Source organism: Ursus maritimus, unplaced genomic scaffold (genome assembly GCF_017311325.1).
Source record: "Ursus maritimus isolate PB19 unplaced genomic scaffold, ASM1731132v1 scaffold_24, whole genome shotgun sequence".
Classification (NCBI taxonomy): Eukaryota; Metazoa; Chordata; class Mammalia; order Carnivora; family Ursidae; genus Ursus; species Ursus maritimus.
The window spans coordinates 17,489,110-17,506,122 of NW_024424897.1; the positions used below are offsets into that span (position 1 = coordinate 17,489,110).

General features: G+C 60.3%; 1 protein-coding gene across 1 annotated transcript in view; it reads left to right on the forward strand.

The window, feature by feature from the left end:
• Positions 1-16,642, forward strand: part of ARHGAP27 (Rho GTPase activating protein 27) — a 28,513-nt gene extending 11,871 nt beyond the window's left edge. Inside the window, 15 exon segments of the mRNA XM_040640465.1 lie at positions 9,251-9,655; positions 10,007-10,189; positions 10,427-10,507; positions 10,580-10,663; positions 10,986-11,053; positions 11,284-11,374; positions 11,873-11,977; positions 13,847-13,945; positions 14,819-14,924; positions 15,047-15,154; positions 15,227-15,325; positions 15,496-15,573; positions 15,674-15,808; positions 15,952-16,057; positions 16,164-16,642. Of these exon segments, the coding sequence (XP_040496399.1) occupies positions 9,251-9,655; positions 10,007-10,189; positions 10,427-10,507; positions 10,580-10,663; positions 10,986-11,053; positions 11,284-11,374; positions 11,873-11,977; positions 13,847-13,945; positions 14,819-14,924; positions 15,047-15,154; positions 15,227-15,325; positions 15,496-15,573; positions 15,674-15,808; positions 15,952-16,057; positions 16,164-16,341 (1,926 nt within the window). The 3' untranslated portion in view covers positions 16,342-16,642.
• The last annotated feature ends 371 nt before the right edge of the window (positions 16,643-17,013 follow it).

The window sequence follows — 17,013 nt, forward strand, 5'->3', positions numbered from 1 at the left end:
ACTTCTTTTATGGCTTTTAGATTTTAAGTCTCTGTTACCAAGGTCTTTTTTAAATCTAGAATTTTGCTCATGTTTTCCTCTTTGAGTATTTTTCTGGGTTTCACATTTTATGTCTAAATCTTTGCTCCTTTGGGAGTCATATATCTGAGTGGACAGAGTAAGATGTAGACCCACCTTTAATTATTTTTTTCTGGATGGCCATCCAGCTGTCCTGTCACCTTTGACGACAAGCTTCTCTTCTCACCATGATTTGTGAGTAGCGTGTCCGGACCCTGCTGTATTCAGGTCTGACAGCCCCCACTTGGTTGTTCTGTTTGCTCCAACTCTCTCCAGCCACTGACTTGTCAGAGGAGTGGGGTTTATGTGTCTTTGCTCACTGGGACCAGGACTGAGCTGTTGGCGTACCCCCACTTGATGGGGCCCTAGAGCAGAGGAAGGGTGGTCTCTACCAGTGGGCCTGTGGGGCTGGCTGAGCAGGCCCCTGCGAAATTCTCCCTGCTCCCTGTCTCCTTGGCATTCCCAGCCTTACGGTCAGAGAGTGCTTAGCCCACCTGTTTGGCTCCCTGTCAGCTGCTAGGGGTCACCCTGCCTTCCCTGTAGGGTCCTGTGGTGGGCCTGGTCTGCCCCGGGGGTCTCCTGGGTTCTGTCTCGGGCACTGCACCCCTGTCAGCCAGCCCTGTTCACCAGCTGGCATGGCCCCTTCATAGAGGGTAGCAGTGGGGAGAAGAGGAGAAGCAGTACATGTTTAAGCTGCCCTATTTCCAGAATTCCTAGCGCCGGAGCCTCATCGTAAAGGGAGAGGAATTACTACCGGGGGTAGGGGAGAGCTGGAAGGGCCAGTCTTTCTGGATAAGAAACAATGAACGCCTCATAGAGTAGTAACAGAGAATGCAGAATAGTAAGAAAGTTTAAGGGAGGTTCTTTTCCCGCTTTTTATTATGAAGATTTTCAAACATGCAAAGAAGCAAAAACAATATTAAAATGAATATAATTATACCTATTACTTAGATTTAACAGTTACTGCTTACCACGTTTGTTCTTTTTTTTTTTTTTTTTTGGCCAAGAAATAATAAATTCCAGACTTTATCATATCTCATCCCTAAAAAAATTCAGCATATATGTCTTAAAAATGTTTTTCTCCATAATCACAATACCATAACCATTATTATATCTAATAAAATTCACATTAGTTCCTTAATGTCATCTCAGACCCAGGCCATAGTCAAATGTCCCTCATTGTCCTAAAACAAATCTCTCCCAGCCAGTTTGTTTGAACCAGGATCAACTCGAGAACCATGCATTCCATCTGACTGTCTGTTCAGTCTCTCTCGATGGTCCCCTCCCTCTCCTCCTGCCCTGACAGAGACCAGACCGGTTGCCCCGTAGGACGCCTACTCTGGATTTGACTGGGTGCTTCCTTGTGGTGGTGTTCCCATATTCCCCTAATGCCTGTGTTACCTGCGGACTGGCAGGTCTGAAAGGCTGAGGCAGGTCGGGTCACTGGGCTCGGTGACTCTAGGTCTCTGTTTGATTGATGCCAAGGTGGGGAGGAGGAGGAGGGGGAGGAAGGTGAATTGGTTTGGGATATGCAGCCTTGGAGGCCTACCAAGGACACCCAGGGCGGCAGTCGGGTGTGCGCTCCTGGAGATGGCCTGGCGGGTTGTGAACCTCACAGAGCGGGCTGGGCGCCCCCAGCACAGCAGAATGAGAAGCATAGGTGAGACCAAGCGTCAAGGAGATAGGCCGGCGACGAGGAGTGCGGGCCCAAAGCCCAGCGGGCACCGGAGGATAAGAAGCATGATGGTTGTAAGGACTAAGGACCAGGGGGGAGTCACACCCGACAAGGACCACAGTCGTCATCGGGGAGTCGTAGGACCTCCGAGCAGTGGGCTGGATGTCAGGGTGTGTGGACCACAGGGTGGTGCGTACATGCCCGCCTTCGGGAAGTAGGCTCTGAAAAGGAGGCAGGCAGAGCTGGGTCAGGGCTGCACTTTCTCTTTCTAAGGTGGAGAGACCTCGGGGCGCCTAGGGGGCTCAGTCGGTGAAGCGTCTGCCTTCGGCTCAGGTCATGATCCTGGGTCCTGGGATGGAGCCCCGCGTCAGGCTCCCTGCTCAGCAGGGAGCCTGCTTCTCCCTCTCCCTCTGCCTGCCGCTCCCCCTGCTTGTGCTCTCTCTCTCCCTCGCGCTCTCTCTCTCTGTCAAATAAATAAATAAAAATCTTCAAAAAAAATTAAAATAAGATGGCGAAACCCTGAGTTTGTTGAAATGCCAAAGGGCCAAAGGCAGTCAAGTGGGAGGGGCTAGAGATTTGAGGAGTAAGTGAGAGGTAATGGGAACCTCCAGGGCCCAGATTGAGGAGGTCACCTTGGACGGGGGAAGCCGGTCCCTCCTCTGGGGGAGTGAGGAGGAATGGCGGGTGCAGCTGCAGCTACATTTGAAGGGATGGGCCCCTGTCGCATTTTCCTCCCTGGGCGGGCTCACGATCCCAGCCTACGCTGGCCAGCAGTTTCCTTGACAGACCGTTTCTGATTCGTCCCGGCCCAGCAGCGGGAGCCCTTCTGGGTGTCTGCCAGCCTTATCCAGAGCAGAGGGCATGTGAGTAGCAAAGGGGTTCCGCCCCACACCCCACCTGCCCTGGAGGAGCAGGCCAAGCACGCAGTCCCATGAGGTCACCAAGAGGCTCGGGGCAGAGTCCAGAGCCAGGGGCACTCAATCGAAACTCAGAAGCAGAAAAGCAGAAGTGCAGCCCTCCCTTCTTCCCCACGCCCCCCTGGTGCAGGGTGTAGGAACTCAGGGCCCGGCTGGACACTTTCACAGAAGCCAGCCCTGTGAGGGGGGAGGGGATGACAGCCCATTCTGTGGATAAAGAAACAGAGGCCCAGAGAGTCAAGGGGTTGCCCAGAGAGAAGCCAAGGCACAGTCTGCACCGAGAAGCCATGTCTCTGAATCCCGCTTCGTCCTTTTTCCCTTTTAATCCAATGATGAGGCTTCTACTCCAAACCCCAAGAAGAACCTCACCTCGGGCTATGGTCTTGGGACTCGCGGGCCACAGGGCAAGCAGTAAGATGACACTGAGCCTTACCTTAGTACAACATGTCTGAGCCCAAACCAGTTACACCAGACTCTCGGGGAGCAGCTCCAGGCACGGTTCCCCACCATTCTGAGGCTGGGGGACCCTGCAGGGTGACCCCCAGCTTCCGCACTGGTGGACTCATCGCTCAGGGCGAGGGGTGGTGGACCCAGTGAGGCCCGGACTCTGTCCTGGAGAGGGCGTGCTCCGGGGAGGGAAGGGTGCCAGTGCTTAAGCTCCCTGAGGCAAAGATCACAATTTATTCTCCACTCTCCCTCCACCTAGCTCGGCTGGCATGGAGTCAGCAAAGGAGGTCCCGGCCCCTCCGCTGCCCCCTCAGCCCGTCTCTGGGCTCCAGTCACTGGTTTGTAGGCGTTTCTTTGCCTCTGGCCCCTGAGAGCTGATAGGATTTTCTGGTTGCACCTGCTTGTGAAGGTTCGAGGGAGGAGGGGTGAGGACAGAGGACCGGAGAGGCGGCAGATGTGCAGCTGGCTTGTTCTGTCCCCTCCTCCACCATATGCCTCTGGAGGCCAGGAGGCCAGGCGAGGCGTGGGGGTGTGGTTGGTGGAGGAGGACCCCAGTGGGGGAGCGGCTGTGGTCACACCTCCTCTCGCCCGGAAGGGGAGGCCTAGGCTGGAGGCCTGAGGAGTCAACCTGTGGCTCAGGCCAGAGCTGTGTGGATTTTGCTCCGTCCCCGGGTGTGGGGCCAGAGCCCTCCGGGAGCCCCTCTGGGCGTGCGGGCCAGGCTTCTTCCTGGGGGAAAGCAGCATGGGGGCTGCCTTTTCTGTGGTCCCGGTTTCCCGTACTGTCACACTTGGTTCCCGCCACAGGGAGACCCTGCTTCCTAACTCTACAGCAGGGCAGTGCTAAGGGCTAGGCTCCCACACCTGCCTCCTCTCTCCTTCCCTGCCCCGCTCCTCCCTGCTGCCCACTCAGGGTTTCCAGCTGCCCTGGAATCTACAGAGGCTCTTCCCATCTCCTGGCTGGCTCCATCTCTCTTGGCAACATGGCCCATGTCCCTCAGGGCGGGGGCAGTGGAATGTGTCATGTGTGTGACAAGTGGGAGGACTCCAGGCCTCTCTGCCCCTGGTGCTCCGGGCTTCTGCGGCCCACAAGGGAGGGCAGGGTGCTCGAGGCCAGGGTAGGGCAAGTCCCTGGCTTGCGCGGGATGTGGTCTGCCCCAATGTCCCGCGCTCCCAATCTACACCATGCCGGGCTCTCGTTGGGTGTCCCTGTCCTGAGGCCACAGTGGGCCACTGAGAGAAGGAGTGGCCTGGGGGTCATGGGCAGGGGAGAAAGTAGGGCCAGGGCTGGGGACAAGAGGGTTACCGAAACAGAAGAGCAGGAGACGAGGGGTCTGGGATCCGGGGGGAAGATGGGGGTCGGAGCCTGAAGCAGGAGCTGGGCAGCCTTTGTGGGAGAGCCGTGGGCGGTGGGTGGGTGGGTGGCAGGGTGCTGCCTGGCCTTTGGAGCTGGGGAGGAAGCACCTCTGAGGGTGTTAGGAAGACAAGGTGGTCCCCAAGGGCTTGCGGGGGGCAGCAGCGTCTCACCCAGGACACACTGTGCCCGTTGTGCATGGCTGAGGTTTGAACAACCACCTGACAAGAGGGTGAAGAGAAGGGAGGCCGGGGGAGGCTCTCGGTGGTAGGGTCATGGAGGAGCTAGTTCCTATCCCTTCCCTGGGTCCTGGGAGAGTGGGGCATGTAAGTGGACATGCAGGCGGGGGTGCGTGCACGCATCTTGGTGACCGAGGCCGGAGGAGGCAGGCTCAGGCTGTCAGGCGAGTAGATCGTGGTGTGGTCAAAATCCCTCCCGTCCTCCGTGTGGCTGGAGGGCTCCAGACGCCAGCTCCCTCCGATACCACAGCCGCCCAGGCCCCTTCCTCTTTGAGGCATTCCCCCCTGCAATGCACACACCAGCTTCCTCTTCCCCATCACATCCTCCCCGGGCTTTGGGGGAATCGAGAGCCACTCCAGGTCCTGTCTAGGCGAGCCCAGGCTCCGGCACCCAGCTGTCCCCTCCGCCTGCTCCTAGCTGTGCGGCCTCCCCCTCCCCCACCCAGGGTTCCGGTGCGGCCCTGCTCCCTGGCTGTGTCTGGGCCCGGAACTCAGGACTTGCTGGCGATCAGAGCATTGAGCAGGAAGGCCAGTGCTTCCCAGGACATGTAAAAATACCCCGGACCTGAGACACCCCCACTTCACCCCACCCCACCCTCTATCAGGCAGCACTTCCGCAGCCCCGACAGGAAATGGGCTGGAGGTTCAGCCTCCCGCCATCTCGAAGCAACTTCTTGTTCCCCTGTTGCCCTGTGCCAGCCCCGGGGTTGTGCCCCTTGGCTCCACCCCTGAAACCTTCCCAGGGCTCCGTCCCAGCAGCTCCGAGGGCACGGCATGGTGGACATGATTGCCAAGCTGACCAAGAGGCGGAGTCGGGCCCTGCGGGCCCCCGTGGGCCTCCATCCTCTGGCCCTCTCAGGAGCTGGGTGAGCTGCGGTCTGGAGCAGGACATCTCCCAGACTTGGAGGACTCTTCCCTTCTTTCCTCTTTCCTTTTCCAAGGCCTTGCCTATCTGAGATGGGCTGCAGAGGGACTCTGAGAGATGCTGATCAGCTTGGGGGAAGGGAGGCGGGCCAGCCACCTGTTCATGGGCAAGGGGAGGGAACTGGAGACGAGGGGAGTGCTCGGGGGCCGGACAGCTGGGTGTGGTGAGAGCCAGAGCCCCTCTTGGCTCTGTCCTCTGGCCTGAGGTGGGAGACCACTTCCCGTTTCCTACTAATGTCCCCCGTGTCGCTGTTGTGATTGGGGTCTGGGCCTCCAGAGCTGCTGGTGCCCTCATCAGGGCCCTGTTGGTGGGCTGTGACAGGGTGTTGCCTGGGCCTTCAGGAGTTGGCCGGGGGTGGCAGGCCCTGCTCTAACCTGGGCAAGCTTGCCCTTGAAGGCCAGAGGGCATGGAGGTGGGGCTTCCAGTCTGATCCTGGCTCTGTCAGGAGAGGAAAGCGCCTCTATCTTAGCACTGTGGGGGTGCTACAGAGGGTTCTAGAGTTTGAAGGGACCTCAGGCCTGCTGAGGTCCAGCTCCCTCCACAGCGCTGCAGCATCGCTAACGGGGGGCTGCTCACCTCCCGTGAACACTCCTGACCGCCTCCTAAAGCGGCCTGTGTCTCTGGGGCAGCCCCAATCCTTAGAAAGCGCTTCCTTCCAGGGGGCCCTGCCCGGCCCCCTTTGGCCTCCGGTCTGCAGTCTAGAGCCCCACAGTGTGGTCCTACATCTTCTCTTCCTGGTGACAGCCCCACCATGCCGGGGGGCCTAAACATCCACCTCCCAGGTCTGCTCTGCACCCGCTAGGGGTGTTCGAGCAAGATCCCCCTCAGGCTGACCAGCCTGGGACTCCCCGTGGACTCCCAGCCAAGACCAGCGGCCTGCAGGTGGAAATCCCCGCTCCAAACAGTCTGGCTCCTTCCTTAGCTCATCTCCCCGCCATCGGACCTTCCAGCCCCCGTCGCAGGAATGGGAAGGCCACTGCCTCAGTTGGGTTGGGCTGGGGTGGGCAGGAGGTGTGTCGTCTGCCCCCTGCCTCCATCCCATCCTCCCAAGTAGTCTCCCGGCTCCCGCGCTGGACGGTCATTCCCAGGAAGCCCTTGTTCAAAGCTAATCCAGTCTCTCCTGTAGCGTCAGGTGTGTGTGTTGCCTGTTTGCTGCTGAAGTGTGGCCTGGCGTTGGCCTGTGCACTCAGCCGAGAAGTCCCTTTGGTGGACCGGCTGCATGCTTCAGGGCGTTGGGCCACCTGCTAGAGGGCAGGGTCAGTCACATCACCCTGGGTCCTGCTCTCAAAAAACCCCTGCGTTTGGGGTCAGAGGAGGTAGGCGGAGGGGCGGACGATGAACGGGCCAGCAGGGCAGGAGGCTGCCGGGCCTCGCAGAGGGATGAACAGAGTGACCGCGGGTAGACGTCTCTCCGGAGGGAGACGGCCTCTCCCAGGAGGCTTGGAGCCGAGCAGCACTGCAGACGAGCCGGAGCGGGGTGGGCAGGTATTGAGAGCAGGGAGCTGCAGGCCGAGGGACCCCGCTGGAGCAGAGGCCCAGACATAGGAAGGCGGCTTGTGTTTGGGGTGGGTGGGTCCGCGGGCCGGTGTGGGCGGAATCCGGGATGCTCAGGGGGCGCCGCAGCGGGCAGAGAGAAAGGAGAAGTGGGGTGGAGGGTCCTGTCTCAGCCACACAAGAGCTTGTGCGGGGAGGGAGAGGAGCGAGGAACGGGTGTACCCAGCTCTTCCTGCTCCCTCCATGGCTGGGACATACCCCCCTACCTCCCGCCCCCGTGTTCTAAAACCCACTGCTTGTCTGAGGGTTTTTCTCCTTGCCAGCAGGAATTTTCATGGACGTGGGTGCGTTTCACTCATCACCCTGCTTGGCTCTCTCCCCCTGCTCCCCGACCATTTAAACAGGCTGCCCACTAGGGATTTGGGGCCCTTTGTTCACCGCTGCATTCCCAGTGCCTAGAGCAGTGCCCGCACCGGACGGGCGAATCTTTGCGGGACACATGGATGTGTTTTTGGGCACCTACCTAAGGCCCGGGGAGAGGCCACCTTGACAGGACTTGCTTCCCCTCTTGGAGGGCTTACGGCTCAGTGAGGGCATCACAGCAACAGAGGAACTTCTGTGATTAAAAAAGGCGGGGGGGGAGTTTATTATACAAAATTTTGAGAAAAGTTTAAAGAAAAAAATAAATAAAAACAAACACAATCCCTACAATTACGCTGCCCAGAGATAACCTCTGTTAGCATTTTGGAGGGTTTCTAAAAACACATAATTGGAACTATATGCTGTTCGCCGTGTTGAAATCTGCGTTTCCCTCGTAGCATTATAGATTCTTAGAAACAGTACTAATCTGGGGCGCCTGGGTGGCTCAGTCGGTTAAGCATCCGCCTTCGGCTCAGGTCATGATCCTGGGGTCCCAGGATCCGGATGGAGCCCTGCATCGGGCTCCCTGCACAGCGGGGCGTCTGCTTCTCCCTCTCCCCCTCACCGGGCTAGTATTCTCTCTCACTCCTTTGCTCTCTCTCTCAAATAAATAAATAAAATCTTAAAAAAAAAAAAGAAAAAGGAAAGAAACTGTATTAATCTTCTGGTGCTATTCTGCTGCCTGGGGTTTGACAGTGTAGTTATCCACCCTCGGGCAGGCTGAGGGTGCTAGGCTGCGGTGGGCACACTAGCGGAATCTCAGGAGGGGTGTTGAACCTGACACCTGAGCTGAGTCTTAAAGGAGGAACTGGAGTTGGCCAGGCGAGAAAGGGGTGGGGATGGGCCGAGGCAGGCTGTGAAGGGCTGAGGCCCATAGAAGACTCAGCCGTTGGGATGGGGCCTCCAGCAACTCCGTGCTGCTAGAGCTTAAAGTTCAAAGCAAGGGGCCAGGAACGGCAGGAAATAAGGTGGAAGACTGTCAGGTGACAGACATCTCGTGCCCTGTTGAAGGCATAGACTTTGCCCCGCAGGCGGCAGGGAGCAGTGGGGTGTTGAGCGTGGCCAGACGTATGTTCTGTGTGACGGAACCCGCCAGCCCACCTCGCTTTCCTTTGGAGGGCAGGAGGGATTCATCTTTCCTTGCTGCTCCTTCCTTCCTCCCATCTGGCTCTCCTCTCTCCTGCCCTTCTCTGCAGTTCATTCTGAGTCCTGCAAAGCCCACATTCAGGAAGTTTCAGTCCCAGAACCGGAGGCAGTAACTGATTCCAGCCCCAGAGCTCTCAGAGCCAGGAAGGAAGGGGGTGGGAAATTGTAGAGTGCCCTGGGGCCCTGCCCCCGTGTGACCTGAATGGGGGAGGAAAAGGAATGGGGCCCAGGCCATTTCTCTAGTCCTGCCCAGCCTCTGACTGGACCCCTGGAGTGCAGAGTGAGTGCACAGCTGGGACAACTGAGTTATCGATATTTTATTATTGCTAATAAATAATTAATGTAACCGCCCTACGCATCTGGGACATTTCATACTTTGCAATCCACTTTCAAGAATATTTCCTCATTCTCTCTTCACTACAATTTCCGGAGCGGGCAGGGCAGACGTTGTGCAGCCGGCGGAACTGAAGCAGGGGGTACTCCAACTTGCCAAAGGTCACCCAGATGGCAAGTGGCCGAGTCGGGACTGTGTGACCCCGGAGCTGCCCCGAAGGTCATGTCTCCTTCCTCCTCCCACAGGTGGACGACCCCCCGGAGCCCGTGTACGAGAACGTAGAGAGGCAGCCTTCGGTCACTTCGCCGGGCGCCCCCGCGGCCCCCCGCCCCCCGGCGTGGGAGACGCACACGGACGCGGGCAGCGGGCGCCCCTACTACTACAACCCAGACACGGGCGTGACCACCTGGGAGTCGCCCTTCGACGCTGCCGAGGGCGCCGCCAGCCCGGCCACCTCTCCGGCCTCGGTGGGCAGCCGCGAGAGCCTCGAGACCGACTGGGGCCAGTACTGGGATGAGGAGAGCCGCAGGGTGTTCTTCTACAACCCGCTGACGGGCGAGGCCGTCTGGGAGGACGAGACCGAGGACGAGCCTGAGGACGAGCTGGAGATGCAGCCGAGCCTGAGCCCGCTCAGCCCCAGGGACCAGAGGGTGAGGGGGCGTGACCTGGCCCGGGTGGGCGGGGTAGCTCCGAGGCCTCAGACCCCGCCTCCTGCTCCCCGCAGCCCCCGGGAAGGAGGGAGAGGGGCGGGGCCTGGCCCGGGTGGGCGGGGTGGTTCTGAGGCCTCAGACACCGCCTCCTGCTTCCCGCAGCCCCCGGGAAGGCGGGAGAGGGGCGTGGCCTCGCCTGGGTGGGCGGAGTAGCTCCGAGGCCTCAGACCCCGCCTCCTGCTCCCCACAACCCCCGGAATGCTCGTGGGGGGCGTGGCCTGGTCTAAAAGGGCAGGGCCAAGGTGCGTACTGGCTCTGAGACCCTCTGACTCAGCCTTCTGCTCCCTGCAGCCCCCTACCCCTGAGATGGATTACCCGGAGTCGCTGACCAGTTACCCGGAGGAGGACTATTCCCCCGTGGGCTCTTTCAGTGAGCCTCGGTCCACCTCTCCCTTGGCCACGCCCCCCGGCTGGTCTTGCCAAGTGAGCCCCGACGGGCAGACGCTCTACACCAACCACTTCACCCAAGAGCAGGTACGGGCAGCGGGCAGATGTGCCCAGACAGCCCCCCGGTCATTCCTCCAACTCTTCCTCACTAGGAGCTCACCTTAACACCATAAACTGCGGCTCCTGGGTGGTCTCCCAGACACGCGGTCGCCCGCAGCTGACCCTCCAAACTGCCTGGGGCTATACTGGGTTCTGGTCAGAGGGAAACGTGGTCTGCCCTCCCGTGAGGCGAGCTGGGAGCCCTGACCCTCCCTCTCCCCACAGTGGGTGAGGTTGGAGGACCAACATGGGAAGCCCTACTTCTACAACCCAGATGACGCCTCGGTCCAGTGGGAGCTGCCCCAGGTAACCAACCGGCAAAGGGAGAGTCTTGGGGAGAGGGGGAGGGATTACATATGACAGTGTCTTTCTCCTCAGGTTCCTGTCCCTGCCCCTCGAAGCATCCACAAATCCAGCCAGGACAGTGAGACCCCAGCCCAGGCCAGCCCTCCTGAGGAGAAGGTAAGGGAAGGAGCATGTAGGCCCTGGCAGGACCCCCACCGAAGAAACAGGGGCTTCCTGAAGGTTGTGAGGACTGGGCCGGGCATATCCCCCCGCACTAGCCGGGCTGAATGAACCTGGGTCTGGGTCATCCCCAGCCCAGGGTTGGGTGAGGTTGGGAGCTGGGAGGAGATCTCTCCTGCCGGGGTGAAAGCAGGTACCCCACCAGCACCTGCAGCAAAGAGGGTTAGTGGTGACTCAGGCCCAGCAGTGGAGGAGACTAGCCTCTGCCCCCTGTGGCCCACCCGGGTAACTGCCTCCTCTTTCCCGGTGTCTTTCTCAGATCAAGACTCTGGACAAGGCCGGTGTGCTCCATCGCACCAAGACGGTGGACAAGGGGAAGCGGCTCCGGTGAGAGCCGGGCTGCGCGCAGACCAGGGCGGGGTGGGCCTTAACGATGACATTTACTGAGCACATCCTGAATGCCAGGCTCTTGTTAATCCTCATAGCAACTTTCTAAGAGGTCCCGTGAGAGATAGGAACTTGCCCAGGGTCCCTTGGCTACCAAGTGGGTGGAAGGGGGCCTCAGCCCAGGGCCAAATGCAAGCCTGGTCACCTGCCACTTCCCCACCCCCACCTAGGAAGAAGCACTGGAGTGCCTCCTGGACGGTGCTGGAGGGTGGCGTCCTGACATTCTTCAAGGACTCCAAGGCCTCAGCTGCAGGCGGCCTGGTGAGGCCCGGGTTCCCAGGACAGGGACCCCCCCACTTCCATCTGCTCCTGACTCCTGTGGCTCTTTACCTGATCTGACTTGTTAAAGGCTAGGTCTGTGACAGTGGAACATGGGTGCCATGGGAGCTGGGCCTTGGCAGGGGGTGATGACAGCACATTCAGCCCATGACAAGCACTTCCAGCCACCCTGGACATGGGGAGCAGTCCTTGAGGGTGGCCACTCCAGCCTGGCTGGCAAGCAGACTAGGGACTGGGCACGCCTGCTCCTGGGGATGAGGGGTGTGCTCCGTTCTTCTTTCCTCTCCTGGGTGGGCAGGCAGCAGAGGCCAGGCTATCCCAGGACCTCCAGGCTCCAGGAACCCTTGGCCCCCCCTTCCCCATCCTATCCCTGGAGCCAAGGGAGCCTGGTGGATTGGAGCCAGGAGCTGTGGCAGGCCTGTCTGAGCTGAGGGCTCTCTGCAACTGTGCTCCCCCCAACCCTTCTCCCCTCTCCCACAGAGGCAGCCTCCCAAGCTCTCCACGCCTGAGTACACAGTGGACCTAAGGGGGGCCTCTCTCTCCTGGGCCCCCAAGGACAAGTCAAGCAGGAAGAATGTGCTGGAGGTGAGTGCTGCGGCTTGGGAGGAGAGGGGCCTGACTGATGGCTTGAGACCCTCAGTAGGCAAGCCCCAAGAAGGGGGACCTGGGGAGAGTGGGACTGGAATTCTCAGGGCTCAAAGCCAAAGTTGCGTCCACCTTGGGGATCCATCCACAGTGCTTCTGACATCACGGATTCTGCGGTTCCCTCTCCAGGAACTGAGCTTACTTGCCCTTGGCCCTGGAGGGGGTGAGGAGTAAGGGGGTCTCTGGGGGACAAAACCCATGCCTGGAAGGGCAGCCCTCATCCCGGAACACAGGAGACTCCCTGTCCCCGGCTACTCACTTTGACAGGTTGGAAACCCGCTCTGGCCGGTCAGAGCCCGGCTTCTAGCTGAACTGGGTCCTCAGTGAATAAACTGGGTCCCCAGGTGGCGTCCAGGCAAGGACCCTCACAGTGCCACACCCCCCACTGTCCACATGTCCTCTTGCTTTTAAACTACCTTTACCCTCACCTCAGTCCCCAGAAGTTCTGAGGAAGCTCACAACAGAAAAACGCACGGGGAGCTGGTAAAATCCACCGAAAAGCCAGGGCCAGGCACACATTAGCGCAAGGGGTCCATGCGGAGAGGCATCAGGGGGCAGACGATGTGCAGGCGCTGTCTTGTTGCTGAGAATAATTAGCTCGGGCCTCCTGGTAGCCAAAGTGAAAAGAGAAGGGAGATCAGTTACGTGGTTCTTCTTATGGGGGTGTGGGGGGAGAGGGGGACTTTCCCAAATTTTGAGTGAAATCAAAGCTTTTTCCTAACCCTTAGCTCCGGCAGCCATTTGTGGCGTACAGCGCCAGTCTAGGTTAGTAAGAGACCCTGGGAGCTGCTTCAGCTAACACGATAAAAGCCAAAAGCGTCACTGCATAATTCAGCTCAGAAAAAGCAATTCTGCCAGGTGCTTGAGAGTGTAGTTTTCTGAAGATTCACCAAGCTTCTTTCGGTTCTAGAACCAGCATCTCCACAGAGCAGGGCTGGAAAACCAGTTTGATCTCCTGAGCTACTCTGGGGCCTTTCTCCAGGCTCAGCAGGGTCGAGCGCGGTGATCAGTTAGCCACGTCTGTCACGGGTGTCAGACTGAGGAAGGACATCACTTTCGCTAGGCAGGTTCCCTCCTGACCTAGGGGGACATCCTTCAGCCAGTGCTCTATAAATGTCAGCTCTCCATCTTGCCTTTGGAGAACACCGCTGAGTAAACGCTTCCGAGTTGTCTTTTCTGGCAAGAACCGGAAGGCAGATGGCACTCTGGGAAGCTACTCAAGCTGTTGGAAAGGCCCACAGTCTTGGATGGAAATGGAGGCACCGCCTGCTTCCTGGCTGGCGGGCGGCCATCCTTCCTTCACTCAGGGGGTGGCCTGTAGGCAGGCACTTCTAGGATTTTTCTCAAGAGGCAGCCCCACATTCTAGATCGTGGCCAGGCTAGTTGGGCCTGGCAGATTTTCACAGCGGGTCTTCCTAGTCACTCCAGAGCCACAGAAAACTTCAGCGATAGTCCCCCCAAAACAGCTGGTTTGGGGCAACTCCGCTTGCCTGTGCATCCAGCAGGATGAACGTCTTGGGAGACATATTGCTGGGTAACTATATAGCTTTTCCTTCTGTATGAAACTTTCAGATAGGAACGGATTATGCTTTGAGAGGGCCTCAGTTTGCCCATCTTACTGCTTTTAATCAGACGGAATGCCTTGGCCTGGGGTGAGCCTTTGCTCTATTGTGCTCTCCGTCCGGGAGACAAGGACAGATCATTTCCACCATTTCTGTGCCTCCCCTCCCAGCATCCCCTACCACTGAGGCCTGGCCCCAGGGCAGACCCAAGGAGCCAGAGATGACTGAGTGACTTGTGTCTCTCCAGCTGCGGAGCCGAGACGGCTCAGAGTACCTGATCCAGCATGACTCCGAGGCCATCATCAGCACCTGGTACAAGGCCATTGGCGAGGGCATCCAGGAGCTGGTAAGCAGGCTGGTGGGGATGGGGTGGCCAGCGGAGGAGCTGTGCCCGCCGTGGGTGGGGCATCAGGGGGTGAGTGCCCCTCCCTGCAGACGCAGGCCTCCCGTGGCTGCAGAGCTGATGGGCTGCAGAAGAAATAGTCTTTCTTAAGCATGCAAATCTAGCCCGGGGGATTGGCCCTGCAGGAGATCTCTCCAGGTCAGGGGGTGGGGGCACATCCTCGAGGAGTGTTCCATTTCAAGGGAGGCAGGAAGAAAAGGAAATATCTGAGAAAGAGCCTCAGGCTGGAATGACAGGCTAAAACCAGAATGTAAAGTTTTAAAGGATTGGATTGAAGAGTCTACTGTTGTTTAGCTTCAAAATATTCATTGCACAACTAGAAATGGAACGGGCCCCCTCTGACAGCTCTTCACCTGGAAACAACCTGGGGCTTTTTGACCCTCAGTTCCCTAGGAGCCGACACTGAGTACAGAGCTTGGCTGTATTACTAGAGGTAGGGAGCCCGATCTAGGGCGGTGATGCTGGGGCAATGGTTGGCAGTGCTGAGGCCTCAGCTGGACTGTAAGTTCAGAACTAGGAGCCTCATATTGAGGAATGCTGACCTCGTGGAGTGTGCGCAGAGGAGCTAGGAAAATATGGGCAAGGGGGGCCAGGATAAGAAAGAGTGGGAGAGAGCAGGATGACCGTCCCCAGCACCTGAAGGGCTCCATGCCGCCAAGGGAGGTGAACGTTCTGAGGCTCCCCGGCGGAGGTCAGAGGAGTGAACTGGAGAAGGGGAGCGTGAACTTTGCCTGGGAATCATCAGGCGGCCGGGAGGGCACTCCGGGCCCCTCACCCCGTCCCGGAAGGCCCACCGGCTGGCCCGCGTGATTCCAGTCCGCAGACCTGCCCCCGGAGGAGGAAAGCGAGAGCAGCAGCGCGGACTTTGGGTCCAGCGAGCGCCTGGGGAGCTGGCGGGAGGACGAGGCGCGGCCCGGTGCAGGTGCGCAGGGTGGGGCGGAGGTGGGTGCGGGGTGGTGGGCATCTCCTGGGGGCAGGAGTGGGGGGACAGTGACGACCCCGCTGGGGCCACCGAGTGACTCCACCCCGCTTTCCTGGGCTCAGGCGCAGCCACCGCGGAGAGCGACCTGAGCAGGGTCCGCCACAGGCTCCGCAAGTTTCTGCTGAAGCGGCCCACGCTGCAGTCGCTGCGGGAGAAGGGCTACATCAGAGGTACCGCAGGGAGCCGGGGCGCGGCGCGGGGGGTGGGGGCGGCCGGGCGGCGCTGACGAGCCTCTCCCCCAGACCAGGTGTTCGGCTGCGCGCTGGCCGCGCTGTGTGAGCGCGAGAGGAGCTCCGTGCCGCGCTTCGTGCAGCAATGCATCCGCGCCGTCGAGGCCCGGGGTACGCGCGGCGCCTCGAGGCCTGCCTCCCGGACCCCCGGACAGGGACCCCTGGGTGGGCAGTGGGGTGGGGGCGGGGGCCGGGAGAACGGGAACCCCCGAGTGGGAATCCGAGCAGGAGCTTTAGACCCGTCCCACGAAGCCCGAGGTCAGCGCCTCCCCCTGCCGCAGGGCTGGACATCGACGGCCTGTACCGCATCAGTGGAAACTTGGCCACCATCCAGAAGCTGCGCTATAAGGTGGACCACGGTGAGGCCCGGCTCCCGTCCCTAACCCCAGGACCTTAGGGCACCAAGGGGTGCTGATCGCCTCTTCCGACCTCCTTCCCCCCCCTCCCGCCTTCCCGCAGATGAGCGCCTGGACCTGGACGACGGGCGCTGGGAGGACGTCCACGTGATCACCGGAGCCCTGAAGCTCTTCTTTCGAGAGCTGCCGGAGCCCCTCTTCCCCTTCTCGCACTTCCGCCAGTTCATCGCTGCCATCAGTGAGCGCCTGGGGGAGGCGGGGCGGATGGGGCTGGGATGGCCCGGCCTGGCGCCGGCACCCCCTCGGCCGGACCCCCCACCGCCCACCGGGACTCAGCCCCTCGTTCCCCTCGCCGAGCCGACCCTCCCGTCCCTTCCCCAGAGCTACAGGACCAGGCCCAGCGCAGCCGCTGTGTGCGGGACCTGGTGCGCTCGCTGCCCGCCCCCAACCACGACACGCTGCGGCTGCTCTTCCAGCACCTGTGCCGGTGAGCCGGCGAGCCGCGCGGGGGTGGGGAGGCGGGTGCTGGTGGGCCCCCCGCGCCCCCTCCAGCTCTGGGCCCTGATTCCCCCCTCGCCACTCCCCGGCCGCAGGGTGATCGAGCACGGCGATCAGAACCGCATGTCGGTGCAGAGCGTGGCTATAGTGTTCGGGCCCACGCTGCTGCGGCCCGAGACCGAGGAAACCAGCATGCCCATGACCATGGTGTTCCAGAACCAGGTGGTGGAGCTCATCCTGCAGCGATGCTCAGACATCTTCCCTCCGCACTGACCGCGGGCCCCTACCCCCACCCCCGCGGCTGGCGCTGCGGACCCGGGACTGGGGGCGGCGACAGTGGTCCTGCCTTGGAAGCTGGACGGTTGGAGGCCGCTTGGCTGGACTCATCCGGGAGACCCTGCGCCTCTCACCCGCCCACAGGCCGAAGTGAAATCTGCACCCCTTCGTGCAGTATGGTGACCCCTGGTGGGCAGTTTGCAAAATGTGATTCCCCGGTCCCCCTCCCCGCCTGTCCTGTTTGGGGCTTACTTGGGTTCTGTTCTTTATTACAGCGACACCTACTGTGTGTGCGTGAGAATGCGCCGGGGTGAGAGTTTGTTTTCCGGGCTTGGCGCTGGGAGGAGTTAGGGTGAGGGGCTTCACCTGGTGGGGCCTTCAAGGATAGCCTGAGGGGCCCCAGCCCGGCGTCCGTCGGGAAGCAGCCCCAGCAGCGCCCCTGCGGCCCTGCCCTTGCCTCGGGCCAAACTCCTGCCTGACACTCAGTGGCTGGTGGGCCCTTTCCAACCGCTTTCCTGATCCCAGCCTCTGCCCTCCCTGATCCACTGGTGGTGTGTGCACGGGTTCTTCATACCCGCTCGGTGTGTACTCTGCACTGGCCGCCTGACCCGCACCGTTTCCACACACAATCCCGTTTGACGAATGAAGAGAGGGAGGCAGCAAAGTGAC